Genomic DNA, 14,528 nt, shown 5'->3' on the forward strand with positions numbered 1-14,528 from the left:
ACTTGTCCGACGAAAGTTGGTAGTCCTGCCGATGGAAGTTCTGGCGCTTGTCGGTCGGCATCACTCGATAGGGGCGCTGCTGAAACGTGGTAGGGACCCTACACTCTGGTGGAACGGTCCCGAGTCCCCCTACTCGCGACGGTCAAATCGTCTGCTTGTAGCGAGATGATCGTCGAACTCAACCGACAAGTTTACCTCTGACACGACACAGAGGTTGCTGGGCTTCTTGGATTCAATTCCCGCGTCGGCGAGGTATCTGGAAATAACCCGGAAACCGAGACACACGAAACGAACTCCCTTACCGGATCTGGTGGCGCGGGCCGATGTAGTAAAGGGGCGACCGAAATGCAGTCGATAACGCCCCGCCCGTGGTAACGCAAACCACGTAAATCCCTTCTGCCCGGTAAAAGAAGAATCAGCTTCCTGGGGGAAAGGCCCCGGTGTGCCGCACACACACCCTGGGCGCTGACCTGGGGGCCTCGAACTGCATTGATATCCAAGCTGCGGAGCGAGGAGTTGTCCTCCCATGCCGAAGCCCCGTAGTGATGGCCAGAGGGATGTATGCACCTACAGAGGTTGGTAGGGTCCCGCTAGCTGATGTCTATCCTGACGGGCAGTTGGCAGAGCCGCTCTTCAGGCGCATAGGGCCAACTTCCCTATGTCCTGGGGGGAGCGGTGCTTAAAGGCCTGACGATGCGTTAGATGGCCGTATATGGTCTCGGAGGACTGGAAGTGGGAAGAAGGTCTCCTAGTAAGGTGGATGGGGCGGCCCAAGCCAAGCAACCAGCTGGTGGTGGCGGAAGAGACGTATCTGACAAAAACCGACAAAAAAGAAACATAAAATAAACATATACTGTGTACAAAATCGTTTCCTTTAGGACAATCACCCGTTCGGATATCCTGGGCGTCGATGTGGTTCTTGGACGGTCGATCGAAGGTGGCTCGGGGACGGTGGCATTGACAAATCTGTAAGGCACGGGGAGACTTCGTCCGTTGGCGTGGGGGACACGGTCTAAGTCCGAAGTGGCACGGGTTACGGGTTGGCACAATAGACGAGAATTTTTTTTTTTTTTTATTGCGCTTTGACACACGGCGTTATGGTTATTCGGAACGTTAACCGAGTGCCGGGTGTCCTCGATTGTCGGAAATTATATCAATCTCCGTTCTTTCTTTCGTCCATTTTGATCGGTCGTTCTCCTTTAATCACGCCTCCCGAGTGGTCGGTCTCCGGTTACTAAACGTAACGAGACTCTTACCCGGAGCGCGAGAAAAGTCAAAATCGAAGACGAATTCGATCTTCCACCGATCGTAGGACGACTTCCTTCCGCGATTTATAGTTTCTGCCTGGCAGTTTGATACAAACAATGGGTGTCCGACTACAAACGACTTTTGCCTATGTTTTTCTAAACTAATACATTTTTCTCTAAATTAACCGTTTTTTCGCGTCTTTCGTGACGGGTCAGACCCGTCCGGTACATGACATTTCCATAAAAGTTTTAAACAAATACTGGAAATGACAAAAATAAACAATTTATGTATTTTAGTTCTAAAATATAAATAATACATACATAATACAAATTGATACGATACAAACAATAATAGAAAAACTTGTTTTTTTAATTTTTTATAAACTAATTCTATTCGGCGATTTTTTCCGCAAAGTCGTTAATTACTTTATGATAAAAAGTCGCCGGTCGTCGACTCCATCGACGTATTTAAAAGCTCTTTTTCTATCGAAAGCAACGCTAGCGACCACAACCTTTCCTTCGACCGAGTGTTCCTGGCCAATGCACGAATTTGCTTCGTGATCGAAAAACTGCGCTCGACAGACCCGCCGGTAAATGGTACCGTAAATATTAGTGATATTAAATCATATAATTCTTTTAGTACGTCTTTGTTCGGATCGACATTAATTATAATACGTTTTATGTCTAAGAGTTACTCGTCGATATAGTCCGGACACGAATATAAATATTGCGATTCGCTACGTAATTTAGATAAATCAAAAAATTTCCCATAAAATTTACTTAATTTAAAGAATTAAAACACGCTCGGAAAAATTGTTTTTCGTAATATTAAAATTATTAACATCTAAAAGTGATAAAAATTCTAAAGATTTTATGTCTGAAAATCTGTCGATATAATTACAGTATAATTAAAAGAAAATTATAATTAAATATAACTTTGCAAATAAAACGGACTACATAAAACTAACATCGAATACTCTTTACTTTTTAAATCTTAAACAATTCACTTAGTCAGATAGCTCCTTACCCAGTGACTAAGGGTCGTTGGAAACGTTACGCGTGTGTAGCTTCCACCGGCTAAACCGGCCGAGTTGGTGCTCTGCGAAGCTCACGAGCCAATGCCTATAATCTGGCTGCTTTACACTATTCGGCTGTTCTCGCCGTGGAAGCCGACCCGGTTTCGACATTCCTTCCGCCACTGATAGTCGAATATACAATAGCAATCTTATCGTTTTTTTTCACACGTAGTATAGAAATTTGTAAAAGATACGTAATGCAGTTATAATAAAATATTCATTTTAATTAATGCGAAGTACGTTAAAATATGAAAATTTATATTTTGTAAAATACGAGGGAAGGTCGTTGGAAGGTGGAATCGGCGCTTCCGTCGCTTCCGATGACGGCACGCCACTGTCGTAAACAAACATACGTATTAAGATTATAAAATCTACTATAAATATTTCCATCGTAAACGGAGCCGACCAGCTCGATTATTCTTCGAATACGATATAGGTGTAGGGATGATTCTCCGATTACGCACGATAAATTGTGGAATCTAGACCAACTTCGAAACCGGATTTACGCCATAAGTTAAAACTCTAAGGCGTGGCCGTCCGGTCGGCCATTTCGATTATAAGATAATTGCTTATTAGCGGAAATAACCTTTAAATTTAATTAAAATTGGCCTCGATACGAGAAATAGCAAAAGTATTTTAAGAGATTTAACACGGCAGCATTAATTTTACGAAATGGTATTTTTAAATTATCGAGTGGTTTTGACGAGGTTATAGGGGGTCGTCCAAAAAGAACGCCACCTTCGTAAACTACCGTAACCGTGTTGTTATTATCCGAGAAGTATTCGACGTACGCCGATCGATAGAGTAACCTTCCGAGTCGTCTATTGATCTAACCGACCGCCGACGCTCAAACGTCTCGCCGTCTACTACGTCTAAAATGAGCCGTAAACGAAAAAGGCAGCTCCGCGACGGAGGACGTTTCGTGTTCCGCGGGTCGTAAAGTCGGAATCGCCGGTTATCGCGCGACACGAGTAATCTACGAGAGCCATAAAATCGCGGCTGCCGCGGGAGCGGCGAAGACACTTATGTGGGAAACGCCGGGAGGTAGGACGGAGTCGTACCTCCTTTCTGTCGGCGAACGGGTCGGCAAGACCCACCCCACTGTCGAGGATGGCTAAAATTTTTACGATATCCCGACTCGTCGGGATTGGGTAATTAATTGTCGAGTCGAGTGGAGGAAGCGTGTGGGTTCGTCGATAAGTTCGAGGCGATATTCGAAGTAACGGAACCACGAGGAAAACAAATAACGATTTATTTAGACGGTAAATAGATACAAAAGATCTAACGCGTTGCGTTTCTAACCGCGAGAGAGAGAGTTCACAATTGTTGGGGGGGAGGGTTCATACCTCTCGGTTATCGACAACAATCGCAGAATGTTCTTCGGCTCTGGCGGCGGCTCTGGCGGTGGGCGGAAGAATCCGGCGTCTTCGGAATGGCCTTCGTACGGGACTCTGTTTCGCCGGGACGTTCGTCTTCTTCGGACTTTCGGCCACCCCGTTCTTAGATATCTCCCCCCTTTATATACTCCCGGTCCCGTCGGTTACCGTCACCAATCGCGAGGGAGGGTGATGATTCGGGCTCCGTGACTCGGAAGTCGGATCCGGAGAGGAGGGAAGCGAGTTTGATGGCGGAAGGCTGCGCATTCTTTGACTCGTGATTGTTATCTTTGATTTTGATCGTTATCTCCCGAGGGGATTTGAAACAATAAAATTTTAAAATCGGACCGGCTGGTTTAACCCGGTCCTCGCACTTATATTCCGTGGCCGGCCGAAAAAGAATTTCGATATCGGTCGGACGCGCGCCGTAAATGCGGGGCGTAAGCGCCGAAAGACCGTAACGGGCAAATGCGAAACGCTTTTCCCAATGTTTTAATACGTTAAAACATTCTCGGATAATAGTTAACGTAATTACAATAATTTAAAACGATAGAATTCATTTTGGAAGACTCCGTACTTTCGACTTCGTTACGCGTAGTTAAAAATGTAACTTAACCGCGCATACGGCAACTAATATAAGACGCGTACTACGTTACTTCGCTACTTTTCGTTATTTGATATCGAACGGCACCGATAAAAAGGTTTAGAATTTACGTACGGCGTTCTTTCGAATAATAAAAGTCGAAACACGCAATTTCTTTATTACCGCATTTTATAATTATCGCGATTGTTCGTGAATTTATTTATTATTTTCCATCCGCACAAAATATATTAATTCCGTACAGACAAAATTAGCGACGATCGCGCGGTGCTTTATAAATACAATTGGCATTATATTAAAGGAGAAAATCCGGCTTCTTTCAACGCATTATTCTAGAATATTTTCAAAATAAAAAAGATTATTTACGCGACAAAATTTTAATAATTTCGTAAAAAATATAGAGATATTACCATTAATATATTAAATTTCTCTCGAACTAATACTTCGAATTTAGATTTATGTTCTTCGAATTGTCTGGAATCTTCGCGTACGGTAGAAGGTAGAGATTCTAATAACAACTGCTGCACCGGCGGTCCTCCGCACTGCACCCTGGCTTTCAGATATTTCTGAGGATGCGGCGTCAGTCTCAAATACGATTTTATAACCTTCGAAAAAGAAAAAGACAAAAAACTTTAGAAAGACTCGCGCGACGTCCTCTCGTTAATCGGAGAGTCGTCGGGACGGGCGAGATTATAAATAAAGAAAAGAAAGTCGAAAAGATCCGCACCGCCGAGCGCTACTTAACCGCGGACGGAGCGGAAAAATTGGCGGTCGCCCTTACATTTTCCTCGTTTAGATACGTAAATACTTATCGTCGCGTTACGTACGGACTATAACATAAAATGTTTGCTGGGCAAAGTATTTCTCGGAACGCGTCCCCGCGTATCGTCTTAGAAGAAATACAATTTTATAATTTCGAATTGGCGCTATCGGTCGCGCGTCCGTCGTAACGGTTAAACGCGTAAATAGTTAACGAATCGTAACGCTTATCTATTCTAACTATTAGCGTTCCCGTAATTGTACAAATGTAAATTTATGCCAAATAAAGAAATTATTAAAAATAAAAATTCTAAAATCCGGAACGGAAACGGTCTTACTTTTACGAATAAAAGTTTACCGGCGTAGGCAAAGAGGGAGCCCGTATAGAAAAGTAGACAACGTACAGTACATTTCGAAATTTCTTTTTGTAGTTTCGGAAGAAATATTACGTCGGAGTAAAACGGCACGCTTTTGACTTTTCTATTATAATTTAAGGAACCGCGTGGTCGAATACGAAACGGAACAGAAAAACTAGCGAAACCAATTAACTTCGGATACGAAAATTTTCCTGTTTTGCATTATAAAAATTCCATCGAATTAAGCGAAAACTCCGTAATAGGTTTCGTTCCGGAAGTCGGAATCTCTTAAACGGTATTCTCTCCCAATACCGTAATTGCCGGAGATCCGAATTGTATCGACGAGTTTTTCGCGAATAATTTGCAAAATTAATTAAAAATTATTTATTTATTACGCAAAATCTAGAGACGAAAGGTACGATTTCGATCGAAAGATACAAATAAAGTAAAACGGTACATTTTTTTATATCCTAAAGTTTATCGATAGACGTTTCGGGTAATTTAATAAACGGCGTACGCCAGTTAATTTATATTTTAAAACCTACGGCGAAATATTTATAAAATATCGAAATAAATTACGAATCTATAGCTATAAAAAACGGAAAAGGCGGGTGGGTGGGTGTTTTTCGGCACCGGAGCCGCGCGGACTACGCCGCGCGGTAGGACGTAAAAGAAAGCTACGACCGCCGTTGGTCGGTAAAATTTGTAAATTTATATTTATTTTTGTATTTAGAACGAGTTTTTTCGATTACTTAACTAGCAAAATAATAAATTGTAACCGTCGGACGACGGATTAAAAGCTTCGGTTTTCCGGAACCGTTTTAATATTCTGGTAAGACGAGCTAACTTAGAAATTACGAATAGCTTTAGAATATTTTTAAGATTCCTTCGTTTTACGATAATTATTTATTCTATAAATAGGTGGCGCGATTTAAATCTAGTTAACGGCGGTCGTTTTTTACGCTTTTCCACGCCGACCGTCGAAAGCGTTACCGTAACGCGTATTCCCGACAGAACGGATTTTATTCTCCTACTTAGCGAATACCGGGTCCACCTCCGATGCTAGAGCGATTCCAACCATCGTAATTTACCGTTATTTTTCCCCATTCGGTTAACGAATAATTTCGTTTTTATAACGACATTTGTACGTTCGAAATTTTAATTAAGGCCGTACTTTACTTTAGGCGCTTCGTTTTACGGCGCTGGGCTAATTCGGCACTTTTCGATTATATTTATCTTTATCATTTTTGACCATCGTCCGCCTCTTAAGGGAATTTGCGGGTTTTACTTCTCTATTATTTTGACTTTTGCATTATTCTTTTAGACTTCTATAAGCGCTAGACAACGAAAAAAAGCCGCGTTTCGCTTTACGGCGGTGGATCGGAACCCGACTCGTGGTATTACAGAGATAAGTCTATATACGGTAGTCGTTTTTCCGTCGCGTATACTGGCGTAATTAAACGCGCCCTCGTTTAAGGTAAAAACAGTTAGTAATTAAGGCGACCGGTGACGAGAATGGCAAATTAAAACGTATATACCGGTAAAGGAGGACAATCTTCGCTAGCGAATCTTCCGTCCCACACGGTGACTTCCAAACTGGCCAATTCCTAAAATATAAAAATTATCCATTTAAAATTTTAGCACACGCTTACAATTTATTCGTATATTTTGGATTTCCAAATTTAAAACCGGTTTCGAATATCAAATTAGTTTTCCTTCTTAAAAAAAACAAAAATAGTTAGTTTCGGAATATTAATTATGCAAATTTTAATTTAAAAAAAAGTATTTACGTCTAATAATTCTTTAAAAAAAATTTGCATTTTAAGAATTAGATTTAAAAATTTTTGTCTAAATAAACGCATTTACGAAACGAGAAAGCTATTGCGTAACGTTAATACGTTACGTAATAGAAAATACATTAAGGCGGGTAATTTAGTCGGTGCCCGCCGGGACGTAATTTTCGCGAAACGGCGGCGAAACGGCATTTTGCCAAACAAAATCCGTTACGTTAGCTCGACGGCACTTTCGTTCGAGGCGTCGAGAGGAACCTTTGGCTAACTCTATTCGACGACGGTATAATCGTTTCTGGAAAATGCCACGTTCGCGCGTCGGCGAGAGTGGTGGCCGACCCCGGGTTTCGATCGAACGTACGCGGAATTGCGCGCGTGCACCTCCGAAAAACTAATCGATTCTAACGGGTTCGAGGGACCCGGACATTCCGCCAACGACGGCGTGGCAGATTTTAGGAAAACTTTTTACCCGGCCGGCCGTACCGCGCGGCTCCGCTTTTGGCCCCCACGGCCGATAATCCGCCTTATTACGAAAACTACCTCCCGACAAACGTAAATGTAAAACGTCGCGTATAGCGGAAATCGGACATTTTCCGAATATATCGGAGCGGAAACGATGGTTTAGTGCGGTGGCTCTAGGACCGTTTTCCGCGGAACCTTAAGACTCTGCAGAAAAAAAAAAAAAAAAAAAAAAAACTTAGAAACCAAATTTAAAAAGGATTTTAAAACGCATCGTCTTTCGTTTCGATAACTGCGAAACAAACTTTCCGACGAAAAGACGTTATACTCGATAAGTGCGAGGTTCCGTATTTTTCCGTTTCTACAAACCCGCGACTCCTCTCGCAAACCCGAACCCGGCAAAAACGAGTCGAAAATCGAAGCCGCCTTACGCAAAAACGCGCGAGCGTTTAACACGCGTAACGAAACATCCGTCGGAGTACTTCCGGATGCCGAGGGTATCGACCGGGTGCAAAAACCATTTCTTAACCGAAATAAACCGTTCGTCGTCCGTGCCACCGAACGACTCGACGTACCGTACAATAAAGTACAAAAAGCTTATCGAAAATTGAAATTAATATACGGAAAGAGTGGAATATATAATAAAATTAATTAGAATACATTAAAAATAAGCACACTTATTACGTTATTGCGCTAGTCCCGAAAGTGTGTCGTTTTTCATTTTGTATCGCATAAATCGTTTCTACCAGAGTTAAAGGGAATTCGGAATTTATCGTTTACGATATTCAAATTTCTCGTCTAAATCGAGATCGATACGACGCTTACGAACTCGGTTCCGCGGTTCGTCTTTTTGCAAAGTTTAGCTTCGTCGGCCGCGATTTTAAAATTGCGGACCGAGGCGAGAACCCGGGCTAGCATTTTTGTAATTTTGGCAATTTAATAATTTAATATTCGCTCCGACGGAAGAAAAATGAATTAAGCCCGAGACGAAAAATGTAACGGAGGAAGTTTACGAGATTTCCTTTGTAAGCGACGCATCTTCCGGCAAAAGCTACCGGTCGAAATTTTTCCTAAAATCGGAGATTGGCCTAGTAGCTAGCTCCCCGAATAAGTTTGCAAAATTTGCGCGTAAGAATAAAGGGGAAAGACCCCAAATGCGAGGAAAGACGATAGAAGGACGCGGAAGGACGGAGACGGACAGTTCGTCCGTTCGTCGGTCGAGGCGCCCGTCGATTTTGGAATCCATTTGCCGGTGACGGACTACGTTCTTACCGTTAGACCAAAGTCGAGACCGGATATAGAAAGCTCACCCAATTTACTACGAGACCTCCCGTCTGGTCCGGACCGGAAGCCGGACGAGTGATTTCCATTAAAAGTTTTTACCTTACTATATAGAGCGATAAATTCGATATAGAACGGATTCTTAGGATAAACCGCAATTAATAATACATCGCTATACCTTCTAAGACGTACGTTATTCGCGCCATCTCGCGTTTAAAAAATTTAAATAATTTATATTTTGATTCGATCCGAGCGTAGATTTTATTTAAATTAAAATATGATAAAAAATTGCGGCCGGGCGTTGCGACGTGGCAATAAGTAATTCTGTAATATTGTTTTACCCTTATTCGAGACTTTTTTGGCAAGTCCGTTATCGATATTTTGCCCGCCGGCGTGTCTTCCAAAGAGAGTTCGTTTTTCATATTAACATTTTGGAAGACCGTAGATTATAATTTATTATACGAAGATAATTTTAAAAGTAATGAAATATTTAAAAATTTACGTTTAATCGTAAATATTAATTACAAGAAATCTTAAATTCTTCACATTTTTCCTTATAACGTCTTCGACGGGAGAATATTGAAATTCTTCGACGATATTCTTCGGAACCCGTCCTTTAAATAACGGCGTAAGATGAATTCCGGCCAGAACTCCTCCTCTAAAACACATTAAAAAAATAACTAAATAATTCGATACGAGAGTAAATTATCTTAAAATTTTATTTACATTTAAGAGTAAATAATAATACATTTTAGTAGCGTTAAACGGGTCTGTCCGGCGTATAGTTACGCCGAGTCGAACTAGCTACCGTAATTAATTTAACGAAGCGAGCGATTCGTCTTTAACGATGGATAAGATCGACGAAACGTCAATGTTAACGATCCGCTTTATTCCTTATTTCGGACGGCCCGTTAACGAGTTCGAAAAACGTTAGCGTTTCTCCACCCTTACCGTTAAAGGTGCATCGCTTACTTTGGCACGCGGCTACAATTTAATACTTTTGAAAAAATCGACAGGACGGGATCAAAATCCCGAAAAATTACAACAGCTTTTTCATCTCGCCAGATGAAAAAGCTGTTGTAATTTTTATCCAAAAATATATATACGGTCGACACCCTAAGAGGAAGCGAAAGTGTGTCGAGTTATCGGATGTGACGACTAAACCGAAGTTGGAAAAAAAAACCACAAAACTAGTTAGGAAAATCCAGTAGTGCGTTATACAGTAGTATAGACTTACGATACGTCGTGTCCTCCATTTACAATTACTCCGTAGACGAAAAACCGAAAAATTCGTTTAGCGTTGTTTGTTTCGAGCACTTAACCGTCTCGACTTTCTTTTTCGACCGTCACGAATGCCTCGAAAACACCGTCTTCGCAACTGTCAATTGTTGGCGAGTAACGTCTAAGGATTCTTAATGCCTCTAGCGTGAGAAAATGCAAAACTGGATTCTGGTGTGACGTCGATGTAGATTGTATATTTTCTTTTTGTTTATCCGTTATTATTTTATACATAAAAATACATAAAATGTTAAGGCATTTTTATTGATACGTACAAATTATTTTGTACGTTGTCTCTCCTGTTGGTTTGTAGTAAGCATTTTCGAAAATTTAATTCTTTAAAAAAAAACAAGACAGAATATCTGAAAGTATAAAAAATAATCTTGCAACGAATAGTATATTCGGCCTCGGCCGAATACCGAATATTCGGCTCGATTAACGCACGTACGAAAACTTCCCACAAATGCGGAAAAGTTGATTTTTCTGCACCGTAACCTACCACTTATTAATAACTTCAGTTATGATAACTTTTTGTTTCGTTGTACAAAATTATTTAATTTAATTTTCAAGTTTATAATAAGGGACGGTTTCGTAAAAACGCTTTACGGATCGTTAATTATTATTTTTTCACATTTTACGACCCAATTTCCGATTTCCATCTAATGCGCCCAGGCAGTAAAAGTTTTCCTACAAATTTTTTACCCTTCCCCCCCCCCTTTAGGGTCGAATTTCGTATAATCTTTTCTTAGCGCGCCTAAACTTTACAAAAGGAACACACCCTCAAATTTTTAAGTTTCTAGCACCGGTAGTTTCGGCTCGGCGTTAATTATCCTCTCGGGACTCGTTCTTTTATATACGAGTATATACTGTAGACGACTAAACTACATAATAAGTAGGCAGTTTTCATTTGATTCGTTACCTTTCTTTCATCTCCTAAAAAATAACTTAGTTATATTACGTTTCCTTTGATCTTTTAGATAAATAAGCAAAAAATCGCGCTTTCTCCAACTCGAAATGTACAGTACGTTCGGCATTAATAAAAGTTACCGCGTTTTTGTTATTTCTTACTCCTGTTTTTAGGTATTCGGCCGAATACCGAATATTCGTTGCATAACTAATAAAAAATAATTTTTACTGAGATTGATATTTTTATTCGGTGTACTGATAAAATATAATTAACATAAAAATTTCATACTGCAACAAAAATACATATTCGGAATATTTTTAGATTGAAAAATTGAAAAGAATATATGACGAATTAAAGATAGAAGTATATATTCTGTGTGAAGTAAAGTCAAAAATAAACAGATTTACGATAGGACTTGGCAGGCAAAGCCATCTTCGGTACCTCTCCAAAACTGGGAATATAACTGGGCATTGTTAGGAGGAGAGTGAAAACAAAAACGAATTGTCTCGGATCGAGTCCCTGGCAACAAAACATGGATACACATCCTCTTTGATCAAATCTCTCGTGAAACAATATCTAAATAAGGAGAACAGAACTATTCCATAGGAGGAACAAATGAAAGTTATCACATATAATGCAACACTTTCTAATATATATATAGAGAGAAATCACCGGGACTACTAAGGTACACTTAATATATTGATGCACTCTGACAATTTTTTCACTCGTCAGAAATGATAAAAACACTATAAGTGACTCCTACTCTCGAGGGATTTACACGGTACCTATTTCCGATGACCAAATCGACTGCTCGTTATTACGCATTAGAGCAACGGCGAGAGGTCCGGACACGAGGACGAAGAAGCATCGATATTCTATAAGAAAGAAACTGTCGACTATGGCATTAGCGACTGGTGCGGGTAATGACGACGTACGGTCTGAACTGCAGGATGTAAAATTGTTACGCGGGGTTTCGGAGCACGCCGTAAATACCCGGAGGCGGTGAAATCTATCGAGTGCTTAAAGAGGGAGTCGCTATTAATTTCGAGAAAACGGGCACTCCGTTTTTTAACTAGATCGTGCCGATACAAATTCGCATTAATGATAATTTAAATTATATTTGTTATTTATGTCATAATAATTAATGTAAAATTAATTGATTTTTTATTCGTTAATCATTTAAATAATATACATATTTTGAAATTATATCCCGAACATAATATATAAATTTTAAACACAATGTATTATATTTACATAATCGATTGGAACGTGTAAAAAAGCATTCGATTTTTGTTTCAGTTGTTTTGTTCTATATCGTTTTTACCTAATGTTTATTTTTATATAGATGGAAATGTTAGTAAATTTTTCTTTTCATAGTAGGGGAGACCGGGGTTAGTTGTTATTTTAAGTTTTCTGAGCACACGCAAGAGGCAGCACTTGCTAATTAACGTGGCATTTGACACTTACGTCATTCTAACGCTACGTGAAATTTGGCGGTAGGATAAGCTGATAGAGTTGTGATATCTTCATTTGTATCATTTTCCAAACTAAAAGTAATTTTTTTTGTATTGTGATCCCCATCTACTTTTGAATACAGGATTGCGTGGTAGGTTTCCAATGTTTAACATGCTTATTAACAGTATACGATAGTGTAATATTTTGTTGTAATTGCATAAATATCTTGAAATGCTCAAGAGTATTTCGCCATTTAATCAAAATGGCGGAATCGGGGCAAGTTGTCACAAAACGATTGGGGCATGTTGTTACATTGTAACAACTTACCCCATGTATTTGTTTGCTTATATTTTTTATTGTATTTCAGAAAATGCCACGAACACATAAAAGGAAAACCACTAGAGGTTCTACAGACGTGAGTATCTACGAAGCTGCAGCAAAGGATGTAGAAGAAAAGAAGTTATCACTTAGAAAAGCAGCTGATATTTATAAAATTAATTTTATGACTCTCCAACGCTACATCAAAAGAGTGGGGAAAAATAACGATAATTCTGCACCATCTGTCAACTAGGTTGGGTACACTAGGCACAGGCAAGTTTTTTCAGATGAACAAGAATCAAAACTCGAAGAATATATTGTTCATTCAAGTAGAATTTACTATGGTTTATCTTCCCCTGATGTAAGGATGCTTGCGTACGAATATGGTGTTGCCTGTAAAGTTAGCTATCCGAAAAATTGGGACGAAACAAAACGAGCTACAGAAGACTGGCTTTCGGGATTCTTAAAAAGGCATCCCAAATTATCCCTTCGAACTCCTGAGGCCACGAGTTTATCTAGGACAACAAGCTTTAATGTTCACTATGTTGGACAGTTTTATGACAATTTGCAAGATGTTCTTCAACGTCATCGATTTGAAGGGCACCAGGTTTGGAATGTGGATGAAACAGGTGCAACTACAGTTCAAAAACCAAATAAAATCATAGCTGAGAAGGGTAAAAAACAAGTAGGAAGAACAACGTCCGCAGAAAAGGGAACTACTTTGACGATTGAAGTAGCAGTAAATGCTATAGGCAATTCTGTACCTCCCCTCTTCATATTTCCACGTGCCCACTTTAAGCAGCATTTCATCGCCCAGGGTCCAACAGGTTGCATTGGTGCTGCTCATCCCAGCGGATGGATGACTGGACCAATTTTTTTGCAGTTTATGGAACATTTCCACAAGCATGTATCATCATCAGTCAATTTGCCAGTTTTAGTCATTCTTGATAACCATATTTCTCATATGTCATTACCAGTTCTTGACTTTTGCAAAGCAAACAGAATCTACCTGCTGTCATTTCCACCTCACACTTCACATTGTAGGCAACCTCTAGATGTGAGTATATACGGACCATTCAAAAAATTTTACTACGCGGCATGCACCGACTTCACGAACTCCCATCCTGGTATTCCAATATCAATCTATGACATTCCGGGAATTGCCAAAGAAGCTTTAACTAATGCCTTAACACCAAAAAATATAACATCTGGGTTTCGCAAAACCGGAATATGGCCATTCGACCGCAGCATTTTCTCGGATGAAGATTTCCTAACGTCGGCTGTTACTGACAGACCTGTACCACCAGATAATCCACATCGGGGACCGCGAAATATAGCCATTAAGGACTATACCAAAGATACCAGCAGTGCCGATGGGCGAACTAATGTCCATGAAGAACAAGGTCCTTCCACCAGTGGAGCCTATAAAGAATGCCCCATATCTCCCGAAGATATAAGACCATACCCAAAGGCAGAAGCTAGAAAAACTATGAGCTGCAGGAAGAAGGGGAAATCGTCAATATTAACTGATACTCCGGTGAAAGAACAGCTTCAAAAAGAATATGAAAAAATAATGAAAAAGAATGAGAAGAAAGGACATAAAAAGGAGACATCATTCAACAAAG

The 14,528-nt window shown here is 40.2% G+C and overlaps 1 protein-coding gene across 3 annotated transcripts in view; it reads right to left on the reverse strand.

Annotated features, from left to right (window-relative positions):
* Positions 1 to 4,453: 4,453 nt before the first annotated feature.
* The window catches only part of LOC136974202 (uncharacterized), a 33,120-nt gene continuing 23,045 nt past the window's right edge, over positions 4,454 to 14,528 (reverse strand). For 2 of the 3 annotated variants that reach the window (XM_067269019.1, XM_067269021.1), the window contains 4 exons: positions 9,471 to 9,603; positions 6,954 to 7,022; positions 4,711 to 4,905; positions 4,454 to 4,632 (listed from right to left, as the gene is read on the reverse strand). In XM_067269019.1, the coding sequence (XP_067125120.1) occupies positions 4,591 to 4,632; positions 4,711 to 4,905; positions 6,954 to 7,022; positions 9,471 to 9,603 (439 nt within the window). In that variant the 3' untranslated portion in view covers positions 4,454 to 4,590. The remainder of the gene's footprint in view (positions 4,633 to 4,710; positions 4,906 to 6,953; positions 7,023 to 9,470; positions 9,604 to 14,528) is intronic. The other variant, XM_067269020.1, reaches the window with a different exon arrangement.

The sequence above is a fragment of the Centruroides vittatus genome, unplaced genomic scaffold, assembly GCF_030686945.1.
Source record: "Centruroides vittatus isolate TY-2023 unplaced genomic scaffold, ASM3068694v2 contig_345, whole genome shotgun sequence".
Classification (NCBI taxonomy): Eukaryota; Metazoa; Arthropoda; class Arachnida; order Scorpiones; family Buthidae; genus Centruroides; species Centruroides vittatus.